The sequence below is a fragment of the Lotus japonicus genome, chromosome 5, assembly GCF_012489685.1.
Source record: "Lotus japonicus ecotype B-129 chromosome 5, LjGifu_v1.2".
In the NCBI taxonomy this organism is placed as follows: Eukaryota; Viridiplantae; Streptophyta; class Magnoliopsida; order Fabales; family Fabaceae; genus Lotus; species Lotus japonicus.
In genome coordinates, this window is record NC_080045.1 from 50,827,782 (window position 1) to 50,846,566 (window position 18,785).

Sequence of the window (18,785 nt, forward strand, 5' to 3'; positions counted from 1 at the left end):
TAACCCAAATTTTATTATGAGTCATTTAGACAACCCCACAATATTAATAGTTGTAAATATAATTTATCAAGCATATATTCGGTTTGGACTTTTGATGCACTTATTTAAATTTTTCTAAATTTGACACCCAAACTGAAATAATCATATTGGTAAAAATGATTATCCGATCCAAACCACGCTTTTGTGTTCGGATCAATTTAAATCAACTGGATTGGTTAACGTGCACCCCTAATAATTAAGTATGAACTTTTATACATTCATACTTTCATACTTGCCCTATTCTTTTCTTCCATCCTATATTTCAATTCACTTTCTATGTTTCTCTCGTATTCTCTCACTTCATTTTTCTCTCTTCCTATGTATATCCCTATCTAATGTGGGTGCAATGGATACCATACATTTTTCGTAAACCTCACCTCGATGGCTCGATCCTCTCTGTCTATCTGAAACATATATTGGAGCTGAAATGGTCCAGCCCCTTACATATAGAATCTCTGATAAAGAGAAGGTATAGAACAGGCTTTCTTGCATGAGATAAATTAAAATAAATGGCCAAAGCTGACCAGTCAAAGCATGGAATTATAGTGCATGAACCCTGAAACCCACAAGGTGCAAATAATGCACACTTCTGTTTTTCCCATTATATTTTTCAATGAATAAACAACGGAGGCAAGGAGATTTAATTTGACCAACATATATGTGTTTGAATTTTATGTTAAATTCAATTATAATGCAAGTTGAAGTTAACATAACAAAATCTCTTACTTAATTTCTCTATTTGCAAGTTAAAATGTCACTATATTATTCAACTTTATGTTGAGGAAAATTGTAAACCTCACACACTAATAACAAGAAATATAGAACTAGAAGTAAGATAGTCAATATATGTTTCACACGTTCTGTAAATAATTTTATCACATACATATTATTATACTAACTATTAGTAGTAAAAATATATATATATATATATATATTTAACTAGTTTGTCCAATATTCTAAGCTCAGTAAAATAAACATTTGAACATTCAACTATTTAGCTTTGACATCAACTAGTGGGAAGAGGGTGAAGGAGTGGAAGCTTAAGAAGACTCAAACTTGTAATGCTTGTCCACTGCAACAGATACGTCCCATGTGCAGCTAAGTCCCTTGGGTATGGTAACAAGGTCGCCAGCACCAAACTGAAAACACTCAGTTGATGAGCCTTTTGGGTACACCTTCACTCTTCCTCTTACCAAGTAGCACGTTTCTTCTGCGTCGAACTTCAGCATGTACTTCCCAGGTGGACAGCCCCATCTGAAAAAAAAAAACAACACAAATTTCATTGGATCCATCCATTAATCGTGCATAGTTAAGAAGAAATGGATAATGGAAGAAAAGCTTACCTAGAAGAGGAAAACAGAAAGAAAGAAAAAAGAAAACTCTATTGACAAGCATATATGAATTGCTATATCTTGTTCACTACTTACTTGGGCCACGAATTTATACCCAGCTCTGATAATCTTGATTTTGAAGGATTGCTTTCAACTGTGATACTTAGCTCTGAAGATGACCCTGGTGGTGTTGATGTTGATGCCATGAATATATGGAACAGAGGATAATGAAAGTAAGAAGAGATAGGAAAAAGGAGAGTCAAGAATTAAAGGAGTGGGTGGCCTGATGCTCTGATTTTTTCAACAGAGATAAAAGCTGTGGTCAGAGGTTGAGAAATGGAATATTTATACCTCATCAAAGTTTTGTATAATAAAAAAAGAATCTTTTGGTTTTGGCTAGAATAATACAAATTCAGTAATGATTCGTACATGTACATTTCACTTTTCCTTCAATTTCATTTTCACACATTTTTTTTCATATCTCTCTGCGTTTCCTGTTACATCACAAATCATATCACTTATTTCTCTCTCTTCTCTTCTCATTTAGCTAAGGTGGAGGTGAAAATGAGATGTTAAGACAACATTATTCAATATAAATTTTGTTTTTCCTTCTGCTTTCAAGACAGGTGTGTGTTGTTTCGGGAAGCTTCGCATCCAATCACCCCCAAGTCGATCGAACCACGCTCCCTCTTGAGAAGATCATTCTCTTAGCTCAATCCCCACAATCCTTGTGGACCTGAGTTAGTGGACTACTGTTCCGAAAGGTTTCGCATCCGATCACCCCCATGTTGATCGAACCACGCTCCCTCTCGAGAAGATCACTCTCTTAGCTCAAGCCCCATAATCCTTGTGGACCAAAACTAGGGAACTACTGTTCCGGGAGGCTTCGTATCTAATCGCACCCTAGGTCGATCGGTTTGCGTCCTTCCCGACCATGCATAAAACCGACCGCCTCCTACCGATAACCTATTGAGCACGACCCGACTGGGTCGACCGGTCACCCACAAGGGTAAGATCCTCATCACCACACCCATCTCATATCACTGACTCTATGGCTAGCTGCAGTGGTAGGTGTGTGGCTCAAGGTTTAGTCCTCATTAGCGAGAAACCCTTGGCTGTAAGATCACTGCGGACAACTAGCGACTCAGGGGGGATCCAACGCTCCATGCGCACCCAGATCCTAGGCACTCATGACACCCCTTTGAGCTACTCTACCCTATGAACAGGTGTATAAGACTCTTCCCTAAGAGGGGTCACAGGTACGTTGTGTATTCTTCACAGCTTAGAGTTTTCCGTGAATGACTCGACCACTAACTCATGTGTTGGAGTGCGCAGACCCCTCCTAGGCTCGGACATGGTGCTCGGATCCCCAATCCATCCTCGTCACCCCGCTAGACAAAGCTCTCCCAAGAAAGGTTCCACTCCTTCCTTCTCAATCAATACCTCCCTGAGTGATTTGATCGGCTTAGCCCGATCACACGTCTCTCCTAAAAAATGTCTTTTATGAGATTAGAATTTGTATTCAAATCTTTTCAAGAGTTTAAATTTTTTTTCTTATTAAAAAAACAAGCTCCTACTTTAATGAAAAGTGACTCAAAATGTGCAAATTCTCTATATTTTCATATTTTATAACAATAAACCAAACAAATTGTAAATTGATTTGATCAATCATTATTTTATTTTATTTTAGTAAAAATGGTAAAACATAGAGAAAACACTTGTAAACTATTAGTCAGGATTAAGATGTCAGTGAAAGACCAATAATGACTCACTTATAAGTAAGAGCATATCTCCGTAATAACAATTACTCACCAACTCAAATTTACTTAATCAATCATTATTTGAGAGGTATACAAATTTACTTCCAACTCTAAAATTATCCTGCATGGTCTTCAAAATAGTTCCCTTGACGTTATTCAAATTAGCTCTCATAGACAAATCGTCGCACAATATCAACTATATTTAGACACTTATTTTTATGATTATTTGTTACAGCCACAATGAAAAAAAAAAGTAGAAAAAATAGTAAATTTTCACTTTCACTTGTATTGATAAAAACCGCTATAAAACTTTTTTTTTTTGAAATGGCTATAAAACTTAAATGTGATTGATATTGTAGAGAGACCTACTTATTTATTAGAGAAAGCCATTTGAAAACATGCTCTAATCTCCTATATTTTATTATGTGCGCAAGCATGCAAATATGGAATAACGATTAAATCCTCACAGTTTAAGTCAAGGATTGACTTAATGGAGACAAAACAGGGGTCAGTGAGTAAGAATAAGAAGATTGTTCTCAAATAGAAATATCTCAAACTACAATTTACCCACCACCGGGATGCCTTTTGTCTTGCTTGAATGGATGCTGGCATCACTAATGTCCAAGGAGGCTAAGAGGTAAGAAGTCAGAGTTTTCACATTGATAGATGGTGGGGTGGGCATCACCCATTTGGGAAACCCCTCATTGGGAAGAATAAAAGAAACACATACATGAGGTGAGTTTTTCTTCTTTCTTTCTAAGTATGTGTTATTCATTAATTTCTCACTTTCTTATGGGATTTTAAGTTTTCACAAGTTATTACTTTTGTTTCTAACTTTCTTATTCAGTGTAAAATCCACAAACCATCAAATCCACCACTTTTGAAACTAGCTGGAGATGAGATTTTAAAAATTAAAGACAAAATTAAATATTTACAAAAGTTGAAGGCAGAGTGTATAAGCACGGCCTCCCCTGCATTGGGTGAGCAACTCAGTGTCGACTCGGGAACCATCACGTTGGGTGCGGACTCGGAATGACAATTGCTCAATGGGAGAGAGTGGTGTCTATGGAATCTATGATGAATTGTATAAATTTCATTCTTCACATATTTCTTTTGATGATCAAATGTTGTGGAATCAAAATTTGGCTTCAAACTATGTTTAGAGTGAGGTTTGGGAGTAGGACTTGTGAAATAATGACAATTAATTACTTTATACTCTTTACATCCATAATCCTTGGCAAGAGAATTGTTCTACATTTTGCTCATTGACTTTTCTGGTCATCAATCAGATTAAAGTCTATTGTGATTTACTAATTCAATGGATTGCCATATACGTTGTTAAAAGGATTGCGGCTCGTTTAAAGTAAAATCTTGAAGGATCATCAAAAGAAAAAAAAATGTCATTTTTCTAAATAAGAAATCCAAGTAGAAGTCGTTAGTGATAGTCCTATGCGATTACAGTTAGCCATAAATACTGAAAGAGTGCAAAGAGAAACCCCGAAAAAAGGAGAGGAAGAGGATGAGAAGGTGTTGAATAGCCATCCCCTCCACCATGAGTTGCAGAGTCATCAAGGATTTGATGAATACCTTATTGTGCTAAAGAGAGTGTTTAAAACTTGTGAGATCATCACATTGAGCTAAAGAGCAAATCACAAGTGGATTAGACACCATATTTTTCACCCAAAACTTTATAAACCGCTCAAAGTTGTCATTATCTTTCAATGTGAAATTTACTCACACTTGATGTCACAACAATCTCCCCCTCAATTGTAAGTCTATCTCAAGCAAAAATGGAAGCCTCCAAATATTATACCGTTGTTGGTTGTGCATCAAGGGGACAAAGAAAACTTTTGACATAAGGAGCCGTTACCATGGTCATACTAACCATTGACTCTGATACCACTGTTGGCCAAAGAAGATGTTTAAAACTAAGGGATCATCACATTGAGTTAAAGAGCAAACCATAAGTGGATTGGACACCATATCTTTCACCCAGAACTTTAAGGCATTGACATTGGTGTATGATTCCTCTCACTTATAAACCGCTTAAAGTTGTCTTTATCTTCCAATGTAAGACTTACTCACACTTGATATCACAACATACCTTCATCTAGTTAACAAGCCTAAATAAAGAAGACTTACAAGGTCAAGAAATGTTATTTTCATATTCTATCTTAGAGGTACCTGTAATCATGTTAAGAAGTTAGGGGAGCTAGAGAACCTTGTTGAAGCTCCTCATGCACGCATATGGAGGTATGCAAGAGGCGAGTTCCTTGCAGAAGGAAAAATGTGTCTGAGTTGTTAGAACTTCGGAAGGAGAGCACATGAAAGTTCAAGGTAGAGAATGATGAGAGCAAATGAAGTATAATGTCTGCTTAGTGGTGAAAGGTCCTCAACAAAAGAAAGGTAGTTAACTTTGATGTAATCTTATAAACAATGATGGTGACCTTAATCCAAGTGTGACTTGGATTGGTAATCAGTTTAGGAGGATCTTGAACAAATGAATGTGAAGATGATGTCTCTTCACAGAGATACCTCAACAAGATAAAAGAAGAAGGAGCAATTGGAGGTAAAGAAGTAAAAGAAGAAGGAGCGATAAGAGGTTTTGAGTTGTGATAATGTGAAAGTACAATTTTGAAAATGTTATGACTAGAAGATACTAGGTATTTAAGAGTGTCTATTATGACCTACGTCTCTTTTATGAGAACCTACTTGATGCATTGTTTACATTATACACATCTGAAGAGAGTCATGGAGAAACTCCTTGTGTTAAAAGTCTTCTCAGCAATTGTAGATGTGGCGAGGTCCATTAGACAGCTTCAAAATGAGCATGGTAATTTGGTGTTTAGACACGTTCTTCGGGAGGCTAACTCTTTGGCGGATTATCTAGCACGTACTAGTCGTGATTTCCCTATAGGCGTTCATCTTTTGGATTCTCCATTTTGAGGGTGCCTTGACATTTTGTCCCGTGATATGGAGGCACATCTTGCTTTTCAGGGCTTAGCCCCTCCCTGTAACCAAAACAAAGTCTTTCTAGCAATAATAGTCAGGAGACGTGCCTTATTGATCATCAATGGCGGTACTAGTATAGGCGTCAACAACTTCTTACATAATGTGGTGATCATACCACATTTCTCATTTTGGAAAGACAATTTAGAATATATATATTTTTTAAAGTATCATCTCCTTATTCCAGCGATCATGTGGACACCAAAGATGTGTACCTGCAGGACACTCTAAAGCCCAAAGAAAGATAAATAAGGATTAGAGTTAGAATATAACGTGTATCAGATGAGTGTATCCTTAACGCGTATTTATACATTATAATGTAACAAATTTGGAGGGAATTAGATATCTAATGTGGGTTGGTGCCAAAAGAAATAAACCGGTGCAAATAGCAACGCTCTATTTTGTTTAGATTGTTGAACCGAGATCCCCTTCTGTTGAAAAGAAAGTCCAGCCCAAACTGGACCCACCGGCAGTTTGGATCATCTCCGAGAGATTTCAGCGGTGACTTGTCTCTCAAATCTCATCTCCGCGGTGGCGATCGCCGATCTCCGATCACGACGCAACTCTGTCTTCTTCTTCAGATGTGCTTCCTCTTCTTCTGATATTCCCATTTCTGCGCAATCAAGATGGCCGATGTCGCCGGAAGCACAGTGGTATTTTCCATAGCATAGCAATCTACTTGTACTTTTTCGGGTTTTGCTTCCTCCATTACTACACCAAATTGCTGGAACTAGCATTGCGAATTTCATTGAATGTTGTTGTTCGGTGTTGTGCAGAGTCCATCCAGTACATTTGATCTGGGAGCATTCGTTGGCGACCTAACCATCGAAGAGGATCTAAGCAGGTTGGTCTACACTCAACACTCCCACTTCTACTACAACGCTTCGAAATTCAAGCATGTTTTCTGTTAATTACTGCTTCTTTCAGTTTGAATTGAATTTGGCAACCTAGATTGTTAGTTTTAGATGATTTTGTGGTTTAATTGTTTTTCAGTGATGATATTTCATTGGAAGGATTACAACAGGAGCTTGAAGAATGTAAAAATGATGAGGTGAGTTTGTTCTTGTGCTATTCTGAAAGCTGATTAAATATTGTGCGTTTGGATAAACAACTTGATTAAGCGCGCTTATGGCAACAAGTGTTTATGTGTAAGTGTTTATTCAAAAGGTAATTTGAGAAGCTTAGGAATAAGCAAACAAGTTACATACTTAAATGTAAACTTAACCTCTAAACTAATTTGAATATTCTTATGAAAATAAGCTCAAAACAGCTTATAGGTAGGTCATTAGCTATTTACATAAGCTCTCACCAACACTTGCATAAGGGCTTATGCTATAAGATAAGCTCAAATAAGCTCTTTGAGATGGAGCCATAGCCTAGTTGATTTTAGCATAGAAGGTTATATCAAAATTTCGGTATGCTACTTTGTAATGTTCCGATGGTTGTTCTTAATGGACTATCTATTTGTCAAAGTCACCATTAGCTACCTGTTTGAGAAACATCGTGTTATTGTGTCAGTAATGAAAATTGAAATTCCATCCCCAGTTTGGTATTTCAATTTAATATAAGTGGCAGAACTCTTTTTTTGTCTCTCTTAGCTAAAGAGTCTGTTGCATTGGGTAATTATTTTTAAACAAGTCATAGACGCTTTAAACAAGTCTATTGCACCAACTAATTTCAATTTAAGCATGTGTATGGTTTCATACTCTTATTGGCTTCATTTATGCTAAAATAACAATTTATGCACAATGATATTTGCTTTTCGTGCATAGCGCATGGTCACAAATCTCGTTCTCTATCATTTTTCTTATTTTCTTTGCCTTATAAATATTCTTGTTGTTGGAAACATACGTATGTTACAAAGTTGGTTTTATTTGTGTAGGTAGTTGCGAACATTCTATCCAAAGGTACAAAACTTAGGGATTATGCAAAGGGAGTTGAGAATGATCTGCGCAAAGTTGAATTGGATTCAATTCAGGTTTGTTGACATTTTTCTGAATTTTTTAATAGTGCACCGTTCTGTTTTCTGTGCTGGATTTGTTGACTACTATGCATGTATCATCCATCACTGACTGTCCGGTTATAGTACTGACCTTACATGTAGGTTTGCTTTTATGGAATTCTTTATCTTACATACTAAATAATGATAACGAAACCTCCTTCTATTTTTAGGAGAATGCTAGCCTTCTATGATTTTCTGGTATTTAGTTATCTAAAAGTTCAATCAGATGGCATTTCTAGTGCAAGAAATGATTTATTCTTTTCTGAAAGAATGGCTTCTGCATTGTTATGGAATTTTTGTGTATTGTTATGCTGTTCCCAGCATTAATCCTGTTTTGGTTCATGGTTGATGACAATAAACTATTCGAGAATTTTATAACTGTTCTATTTATTGCAGGATTATATTAAAGAAAGTGATAATCTAGTCTCTCTTCATGATCAAATTCGAGATTGTGATAGTATCTTGTCACATATGGAAACTCTTCTTAGTGGATTTCAGGTGTGTTGGCCCTTTGGTTGATTTGAAGAAGATTGCATTTATGAGTTCTGACATTGATAAAGAGCAGCACGAACCAACCAATTCTTAGTTAATGATGATCGCTCTTGGTTAAATAAAACATCCCTATAGAAATTGGAAATTATTATGCTCACCTTACAACAATAAAGTGCCTACTTACCTGCTTTGGGGATCTTATATTAATCATGTATTAAACAAACATTACAATCAGAGTAGTCTAGTCACTAAATTGAAGGACTTCTTCAACAATTTGAAATACAGTTTCTATGTGGATTTTGAATATTAAATCACGAACTCCGTTTTTGTTTAGGCTGAGATTGGTTCCATTAGTTCAGACATTAAGATTCTGCAGGAGAAGTCTATGGATATGGGTTTGAGGCTTAAGAATCGCAAGGTATGGCCATTGTATCCAAGATTTCATGTTTTCATAAACTGTGACGCCTTTTGGCCTTTGGCTAATACTAGACAAGCTATGATTATAATCCATCTCTGAGAAACAGTGCTATTATTTTGATCTGGGAAGCAGACTCCATCAGAAGGCTGTTTTCATTTTAACAATTAAGTCAATTGATCTCTGATTATAATCTTACACTGTTGGGGTTTTTTTAACGTTTGGATGAGGGAATATTAGTTTCAATTTCACTTTCTCATTCTTGATTATTTTCCTTTACTCTTCCATCCCTCTCAAATTGAGTTATGTTTTTCTGTCTTTCCCCATATGTGCATTTGTTATATGGTAATAATTGGTCTGGTTTTTCTTGCTATAGGTAGCTGAGTCCAAATTGGCTAAGTTTGTGGAAGACATAATTATCCCTCCAAGGATGGTGGACATCCTTGTTGATGGAGAGGTATTGATGCTGTCTCTGCAATCTTCTTTCTCCAGTACTAATATTTTTGTTAGAATGTAAAAAGATGTCTTATAATATCTTGATCATATTTTAGAGTAATTTGACGTGATTTAGGTTATTCTTTAAGACCGGTTTCTTTGTGTACTTATTTAATTTGTTTCTTTTCTTTATTTGATTAGGATTAGGAATCAGAATTTGTTTCTCTATTTGACTATAATTAGGAGTTTGCCTTTAGTATAAATAAGTGTTAGTGTTTTGTCTTTTATAAGACTACGCCCAATATATTATCTTAATACAATTTAATTATTTGTAATTGTATTTCATTTTCCTCCTTCTATGCCATTCGGATTAAGTCCCATGATTTCATCATGGTATGAGAGTAATACCATCATCCATGGCCTGTCTTATCACTATTCTGCTGCTGAGATCCCCACAGTTTGAATACCATTCTCTCCCAAACAAGCAATTTGGCTGATCCTTGCTATCTAATTTTTTGAGGTACTTTGTTTTCTGTTTGCATCCTAGAGTGCATGCTATGAGCACTGACCCACCAGATGTGATTGCTGCGAGTTTCGATCCCCTTTTTGTTATGAGGTTTTAGGAATTCAGTATCTGTCAGAGTTGACCCACTCTATAGATGTCAGCAGTCGAAGGTGGCATCATAAGCTGTCTCAAAGCCACCAATCAGCTGATACTTGGTTTGTCATCCCCTTCATCCTCTGTTTTTAGGGCTTTAGCCGCTACAGGCTTTGGCCCACTTTTTGTAATCATCAAGTGTCGAAGGTGACACCATCACCCATCTTACCAGTCATTGACTGACCCATCCCCCAAGTGCAGCCGCTGGATCCACCACAATGTGCCTTCACAGTTCACACGCAACCTCTAGTACAAGCTTTCGTCGGCCCATGAGCTACACACACCACCTTACTTCTGCTTCTTCTATTGTGGTCATTGGCTCTTCTCTGTTTTATTTTGGTGTTTTTGTTTGAGGTTGCTGCCGGTTTGTTGTATTTTCAGCCTTGTTTTGTTTTTGGTAGTATTGTTTGCTTGTTTTTGCTCTAGTTCACTGTCTACTTTTGTTCTCTAAATCAACTGACGCCGTGATAATTCTATAGAATCAATTTGGCCTTGCAACAATCCTAGTCAGGCCCCTGATTTTTTTTCCTTTTTGGCTTTTTCTAAAAGATGCAGTTTTAAGCTATGTAAGCTCTAGCTTGAGGGGGAGTGATAGAATGTAACAAGATATCTTGTAACATCTTGATCATATTTATTTAAGGCAATTTAGGTTATTCTCTAAGATTGGTTTTTTTTTCCTCATTTATGTTGATTTGTTTTCTTATTTTAGGAGTATTATTTGGTTTTCCTGATTGACTAGAATTAGGATCTGCTATTAGTATAAATAAGGGTAAGTGTTTTGTCTTTTATAAGATCACACCCAATATATTATATCAATACAATTTTATTCTTCGTGTTGCATTTTCCTTCTTCTATACCTCAAAAGATAAAATCCTATAATTTCGTCAAATTTATTTGTTGCTTTTCATCACTCATACATAAATGGTAGTATGATGCTTAGGTTTACTGTTTTTTCTGTTGCCGATCAGATATCTCTTTGTGCCCTTTCACATTATATAAGCCAGAGTCAATGTTTTAAGCATTAAGGTGTATGTTCTGCAGTTCACGCACATCACCGAATACTTGATGTGCATGCTGCTCAGTATTCCTTGTAGTCTACCCTTATATTTTCTTTTATTTAGCTTTCTTGCTCTTTTTTATGCTTTCCAGGTCAATGAGGAATATATGAGAACTCTTGAGATTTTGAGTAAGAAACTGAAATTTGTAGAAGTTGACCCAATGGTCAAAGCTTCAAAAGCTCTAAAAGATGTTCAGCCTGAGCTTGAAAAACTCCGGCAGAAAGCAGTCTCCAAGGTTATCTACACCTATAATGATATTAGGATGACTTATTCTTTTCATGATATAATTTCTTGTGATTTATTTTGTTTGCTAAGCTATTTATTTGATAAACAAAAACCTTCCATCCATCTACAGGTGTTTGACTTCATTGTTCAGAAACTCTATGCATTGAGAAAACCCAAAACAAACATCCAAATACTTCAACAAAGTGTCCTTTTAAAGTACAAGTGAGTTTTTGTTGTTGTTAATTTCCTCTTTATTAGTTTTTAGAATGCAATAGCTTGATGTGTTAATAAGCTATAAATTCCAAATTCCAATTGATAAGTTCCATGACGTAGTTGCATTTTCTTGATAACAAGGCAAACATGTTTGCATGTGCAAATTTTTTCAACATATATTTTTTTTGAACTGATCTCTTGAGCATTACATTGTGTTACACTATACTTAGTTATGTTGCTGACTCAATATTACGTTCAATATTTTTAATAGCTTTGTTTCTATTCAGTTCTCAATGTACATAATTAGCTAAATCATCAGAGATTGTTCTTATAAGCAGAGCTATTAATCTTTTAGAATGTAGTTACTGAATTGGAATTTAAAGATTTTATTGTAAATGTTTTGGCTGCCATCATTTGCAATTTTGCATATCTTTATGTAGCCTGGCAACAAGAGAAGTAGAGAAGGATGTGATACGTACCAATCTATATTTCCTTACTTTCACCACCTTTGAATGTTTAACCATTGTGGTTACTTTTTCAACTATGGATGCTCGACAAATCTAACTGGTGGAAGTTTAAAGTGTAGGTATGTTGTAACCTTCCTCAAGGAACATGGCAAGGAAGTCTATAATGAAGTTCGAGCGGCTTATATTGACACAATGAACAAGGTAATTCTTAAATCAGAATCTTTGATCAAGATTTTGATTGATTGAAATGTTAACCATTATATAAATATTGCTATGAGAAGTAGGATAATCATGGTTGCTCTTGGCGTAATTTTCTTTGTTTAAATTTCTTGCTTGGAAACATCTTCCTCAAAGTAGAATGAGCTTGATACAGAATGCAGCCTATATGTCATAAAAAATTCTTCTTTTTAGTGTTTGATAAGTTTACCATTTTGAAGGAACTTAAACTCCCTATAAGCTTGAAACCTGTTGAAAAGAGTTTGTTTTATAACTTATATGGTTATTTATTCAGCCCAAATGTAGTTTCAATATAGAAAAAAACTCACACGAAAAATTCATTTTTCCCTAAGTGAAGTTTAAAATAAGTATGAATTACAGCATCGAAAATATAAGTTAGCACTGCTTTGGCCTGATGTCTAAAGAATACTGCTGCGCTGCTGTCTGGAAAATGTTACTTTGATTGCATGCTGATCATCAAGTGTCTCTAATGATATACCTTATATTATTTTTCTAGCCTTCTCGTTAAATTGTCAAGTCACTTGAAAGACTTTTATTTAGGTTGTTGACTTGTTGTATGTATGAGCTATTTGGTCCAATTACAATTTTCAATTTCTAGAAGCTATTCTAATATGTGGACTGTGGACATATAGAATAAAATGAGTAGAATGATTTCAAAGGGAGACAGTGAATTTGAAAATAATTGCATGAAGTGTCCTTATACCTCTATATATTTGCAGGTTCTTAGTGCTCATTTCCGTGCTTACATACAAGCATTGGAGAAACTACAGTTGGATATAGCAACGTCTAATGATTTAATTGGTGTAGAGGCAAGAAGCAGTGGTGGTCTTTTTACAAGAGCGTGGGAACCACTAAAGAATCGGTCCGCTGTTTTTGCTCTTGGGGACAGGCTTAATATATTAAAGGTATAACTCAACACAGGAAAAGGGGGAAAGCCATGTTGAATTACTCTTTTCTTTAAAAAAGAAAACTAGCTGAATTGACCAAGAAAACAAGGATAACACTTCTGAGAAAAGAAATAAGTTTTTTTTGGGGGGGGGGGGGGGGGTGTTATGTTTCGAGCCCTATGGACCTGTTGCTGGTTTTATAAATTGACGATTATTGATTATACCTTGAACTTGATTAAAAAAAGAAAGACGATTCATAGAAAGCGTTTTACTACAAACTTTTTGTTTATGATATTTAGTTTTTCTTTAGCTGTGGTATGGGTAATGGGAATTTATGTCATTACATGACTCTGATCTGTACAAATCATACAGACTTTGAATAACTGCCTTAGATTTGACGGAAAATTATATATAACATTGGTATCAGGAAATTGATGAACCAGCATTGATTCCTCATATAGCTGAAGCCAGCTCTACTAAATATCCATATGAGGTTCTGTTCAGGAGCTTGCAGAAGCTGCTTATGGACACTGCTACTTCAGAGTACACTACAGCTTGCTATGCCACTTAATATTGACAAACAAATAGCTAATGCACATAAAATCCCTAGTGATATGCATGTTGACATTATTCTCTTTCATCTGCAGATATAATTTCTGTGATGATTTTTTTGGAGAACAACATATGTTCTATGAAATTTTTGCAGGTATCTGTTATGGAGTTCCTTGATTTTTAGTTTTGTTTTCAGTCATTATCTAACAGATTGTAAACAGAAAGAAAACTTCTATCTTATTGAAACTTAAGACAAACTTTTGGATTCACTGTTACATTTGATGTAAATTTTTGGGCATTGGGAAACACTATTGCCTCAGGCTTCTTGTTAAAACAAAAATTCAGGATTAAATTTTGTAATGTTTGCGTAAATTTATTTTTAAAGTGCTGAAATTTGATTAAATTAAAGTGAAAATGTTAGCATTTAGTTTAATAAATAAAGGGCATCGTAAAACTAATTTCATTCAATGATTTTAAGAAGGAAGGGTGTTGCTAAGTGCACTCAGTGACTGCCCATGTGCGGAATGTTTTCAGCACTCTTTCATTTTTGCCTTGTTGGTGTATATTATAAACACAGCATCCTATCGTTTCAATATTGAGTCTTTTTAGATATGGTTTCTCTATAGTGAGGGGTGCACTTTAAAAGATAAACTGCAAGGATATACACCTTTGATCAGAAAATCAATCACTAATAAATCTCAACTGTAATCTTGCACTTTTTTCTCTTAAGTGCACCCCTCTCCTTAGCGGAGTCAAATCCAATTTTTTTTATTTCTTGATATGGGTTTAGGCTCATATAGGTCAATTTATGCTTTTTTGGTTATTTTCAGGTCCTTTTGGTGTCATAGATGAGCACTTCAATTCAATACTTCCAAATTGCTATGATGCTATTGGTCTAATGCTTATGATTCGCATAATACACCAACATCAGGTAATGTTCCAACTTATATAAGATTCTGATTTCAGTCTTGAGAAGGACAACATATTGAAACAAACACCATACTGATGCTAATTTGACTATTGTAGCCTAAAGAAGGTATAGTGCCAACTGCTGATTCTCAACAGTTGCATCATTTTGTTCCAAGAATCTGAATCTTAGCCCCCTTCCTGAAATTCCAATGAGAACTGACAAAACTGGTTTGACAAACCATTTCTTAAAATAGAAATATCAGAAAAGTGATTAATATAACACCTAACAGAATCCTCTGCACAGTTAGCATTTAAATAAGTTCCAATCTGCATTGCATGTTTCAGCTAAAACTAGACTGTAATGTGAGTCTTGGTATAGAATCGTGTATTTACTAATGGTTCACCTTTTAAGCAATTATTTGTAACTGCATACTTATTCATTTCAGCTCATTATGTCTCGGAGGCGGATTCCATGCTTGGATTCTTATTTAGACAAGGTCAGTTTTGTGTGCAATGCACTATGTGAAGGCAAGATCAGTCTGTTTTTGATAGTATGTTGATGCTGGAAGACCCTGTTCACATGCCCTAGATTTCTCTGGGGCTCCGAGTCTATACATTTATATTATTTAAGTTAATGAGTTGTCAGTTTCAAAACTACCTCATTGCTTATAAAAAAAAAAGTTTCAAAACTACCTGACTGCTTAGGTGGATTTTTGTCTAAAATAATAATAGAGGGGAAAAGGTCGAGGTGATTGAAGTTTCTGGATGAGAGGAAAAGTAGAGCATGAAAAATGGTTATTATTAGTTATTATACATATTTAGTTCAGTTTATGTATACATCCTTGGTTCTCTTACATTTTCCTCACTCGCAATATATTTAGTTCATTTCAGAATTCTCTCGGTTTGAAAAGATTGAAAATGTGATGGCTTAAATGGATAAAACTAGCAGATATTCTTGAGTCAATGGGCCTGTGCAGCATATAGAGTATTTACTATCCTTGAGCCATATTTGAAGCTATTTCCTATTTTGTCAGGTCAACATTGCCCTATGGCCTCGGTTTAAGATGGTATTTGATATGCATCTCAACAGCCTCCGTAATGCCAATGTGAAGACGTTATGGGAAGATGATGTTCATCCTCATTATGTCATGAGGCGCTATGCTGAGTTTACTGCTTCGCTTATCCACTTAAACTCTGAGTATGGAGATGGTCAGGTCAGCATCATAAAAATGACAATCATCAGCTTCGCTTTTGTAAATTTCTAATGTAATCTACCTGCTTACTAATTGCAGCTTGAATTGAATTCAGAAAGACTTAGAATGGCTGTTGATGATTTAATTATCAAGCTTGCCAAGAATTTCACCAAACCAAAACAACAAACAGTGTTTCTTATAAACAACTATGATATGACCATTGCTGTCCTGAAGGTAGGTAAACTGACTCTTAATTTTTAGTGTAGAGCTATATATCTGCATCTATGAAAAGTCAAGCTTGTTACATGACAAGAAAGTATTTGGACAAGACACCAAATTTGAATAAAAAGAAAAATGACAAGTTATCTTACCAAAATTTAGTCTTGTTCATTTCAACATTGATTACCCTGGATTGCTCTAGCAATTTGGAACATAGTTGGTAACTGAAATTTCCTCGCATGCTTGATTCCAGGAGGCAGGTCCCGAAGGTGGGAAAATTCAAATGCACTTTGAGGAACTACTGAAGAGCAATACAGCATTATTTGTGGTAACTACCTTCATTCTTTTATACTTGGTTTCATCGTAAATTATAATTTATTTTTAAACGCTCATGTTAGAAATATAAGATTTTTTTTCAGTTGTGCTATTTCTTCATCTTCGTGATTGAGAAAAAACACATCTTAACTCCAATTTTAGTTTATATAGCAACCTTGCCCGTGGGATCGTCATATCTAAAACCCAACCTCTTAACGCTTTTTTTTCCAATCCTTGCAGGAAGAACTTCTCCAAGAGCATTTCAATGATTTAATCAAGTTTGTAAAGGCCAGAGCATGTAAGTATAAAAAACTAACACCATTGTTGCATCCTTATCTGCATTCTATATTTGTGAATTTATGGGCTGATTGCTTGTGATTTATCAGCTGAGGACCCAACAGCAAGTCCTGATAAACCTATAACTGTTGCCGAAGTCGAACCACTAGTTAAGGATTTTGCAAGTAGGTGGAAGGCTGCAATAGAGCTGATGCATAAAGATGTCATCACGTCTTTCAGCAACTTTTTGTGTGGCATGGAAATATTAAGAGCTGCATTGACCCAGTTGTTACTTTATTATACAAGACTCTCGGATTGCATCAAGAGGATCGTTGGCGGGTCTGCATTGAACAAGGATCTTGTTTCCATATCTTCTATCATGTATGAGATTAGGAAATACTCAAGGACTTTCTGATTTGTTGAGGGAGTCATAGTTATACGCTGGTTCTAATTCATGAACCACAATGTTCAATTTATATTATGTAAAAATAGTTTTCCTTTTTAGACTGGAATATGTTATGCTTCTTTTGGGTACATCTATGATTCCCGAATTAGTGCCCACACACGCTATTGTTGAAGAAAGGTTGATCGAATGCATGAATTCACAATGAAGACATATACATCATTCTATGCATTCGATGTGTACGGTCATAATAAACTGCTTTTCTCATACAAATACAATTGCCGTCCGGGTAGACTTCGATATGTTGAATTATGTGGGGGGTTTCGGTGTGATATAAATTAAGGTCTCACATTTGTCCGATGATGCCTTTATAAAATATAAGTGAATGCAATAAAAGTATTGATCAGTGTAATAGGTTGGACTGGGCGGGACATAAGGATCCCTTATTCCCGCCCAAATCAAGCATTTAGATGAACGAAAGCAGCCATGACGGGGTTTGCGGAACAACATCGAATCCCGCCCTTCCTTTGGACAGGCCCACACGCCAACTGGAAGATTCCTTTAGATTTGTCTTATATGTATAGAGGCTTGAGCCCCGGTTGTCAGGCCCAAGTACTGTAAAAGTCCACATCATGATCACTCCCTCTATAAAAGGAGAGGTCAACACCTTGTAAAAAGTACCTTTTGAACATTTAATGAGAATATTCCTTTTATAATATTTCTAGTACTCTGCTAGGGTTTACTTTCTGTCAGTCTCTTACGTCAGATCTCCCTAGTACAGAACATTGGCGCCGTCTGTGGGTCTTACCTCGATCTACTACTTGACGTAGAGGGTGAGCTTTAAGATCCATGGAAACCCGTTCGTGTGGTGTGGGCCGCCGCGATCATCGCCGGAGGGGTGGTGGTCGTCACGGCGGCCGCGGCGGCGGACGATACAACAACCATGAAGTACCTCAAGAGCCGGAGCAGGAGGCTTCTTCGGAAGGGGTTCACTCGGTGGCGCAGTCACCGGTGTCGTTGGTGAATGCGGCTCCGGGGAGACCTTCAGATCTGATAGCTAGATCAGATCCAGGAGTCAGGCGACGATCAGCGCCGCCTGAATTCGTGAATATGGACGACCTCAAAAACAGCGTTCCGAGAAAAGCACCAGAAATAGTGACGGGAATCACTCCGGCGGCCTTGCAACAAATGTTGGACACTTTGCAAAAAGTACAAAGCCAGAACGAGCAGTTGCAAGCCCAGGTGGAGTATTTAACCCAGCGACAAGACTATAAGCAAGAACAACGGCTCGAGGCCGAGGACGTTGTCGAGTTCCAGCCTTTTGTTCCCGCCATCACAAGGGTGACTATACCAAAGCATCTGCAAACGATGGCTTTGGACGCCTTTTCAGGCGACTCTGACCCCATGGAACACTTGCGTTACTTTAACACAAAAATGGTTATTGGCGGAGCAACAGATGAGGTGAAGTGTAGATTGTTACCGTCAACGTTCAAGGGGATGGCGATGCAATGGTTCATCCGACAAGCGCCCTTTTCCATTGACAATTTTACTTATTTGTCCACGAAATTCTTAACTCAATTCTCCGCCAATAAAACTACCAAGGCAACCATGTTTGACCTTATCAGCATACATCAACAGCCAGGGGAGAAGCTCAAGAATTACATGGCGCGATTCAGTAAAATGGCGGTTC

General features: G+C 36.4%; 2 protein-coding genes across 2 annotated transcripts; one reads left to right on the forward strand and one right to left on the reverse strand.

Annotated features, from left to right (window-relative positions):
- Positions 1-1,005: 1,005 nt before the first annotated feature.
- On the reverse strand, positions 1,006-1,690 carry LOC130718424 (uncharacterized). Its single transcript, XM_057569013.1, has 2 exons — positions 1,467-1,690; positions 1,006-1,293 (listed from the first exon to the last, which is right to left on the reverse strand). The coding sequence occupies exons 1-2, from the start codon at positions 1,574-1,576 to the stop codon at positions 1,080-1,082; spliced, it is 324 nt and encodes a 107-aa protein (XP_057424996.1). The 5' UTR covers positions 1,577-1,690; the 3' UTR covers positions 1,006-1,079.
- Positions 1,691-6,542: 4,852 nt separating this feature from the next.
- LOC130717791 (vacuolar protein sorting-associated protein 52 A) lies at positions 6,543-17,326 on the forward strand. The gene is made up of 20 exons (XM_057568151.1): positions 6,543-6,792; positions 6,916-6,983; positions 7,133-7,190; positions 8,022-8,117; positions 8,538-8,639; positions 8,968-9,051; positions 9,425-9,505; positions 11,291-11,434; positions 11,555-11,646; positions 12,224-12,305; positions 13,061-13,246; positions 13,656-13,771; positions 13,876-13,934; positions 14,611-14,711; positions 15,136-15,186; positions 15,724-15,903; positions 15,982-16,116; positions 16,355-16,429; positions 16,657-16,714; positions 16,803-17,326. The coding sequence occupies exons 1-20, from the start codon at positions 6,766-6,768 to the stop codon at positions 17,105-17,107; spliced, it is 2,100 nt and encodes a 699-aa protein (XP_057424134.1). The 5' UTR covers positions 6,543-6,765; the 3' UTR covers positions 17,108-17,326.
- The last annotated feature ends 1,459 nt before the right edge of the window (positions 17,327-18,785 follow it).

Excerpts from the sequence above, each read along its gene's own strand:
- LOC130718424 (XM_057569013.1), bottom strand. The coding sequence starts at position 1,576 with ATGGCATCAACATCAACACCACCAGGGTCATCTTCAGAGCTAAGTATC. Across the intron at positions 1,294-1,466 it reads GGTATAAATTCGTGGCCCAA|ATGGGGCTGTCCACCTGGGA; the intron begins GTAAGTAGTGAA and ends TTTTTTTTTCAG.
- LOC130717791 (XM_057568151.1), top strand. The coding sequence starts at position 6,766 with ATGGCCGATGTCGCCGGAAGCACAGTG. Across the intron at positions 9,052-9,424 it reads TGAGGCTTAAGAATCGCAAG|GTAGCTGAGTCCAAATTGGC; the intron begins GTATGGCCATTG and ends TTCTTGCTATAG. Across the intron at positions 9,506-11,290 it reads ACATCCTTGTTGATGGAGAG|GTCAATGAGGAATATATGAG; the intron begins GTATTGATGCTG and ends TATGCTTTCCAG.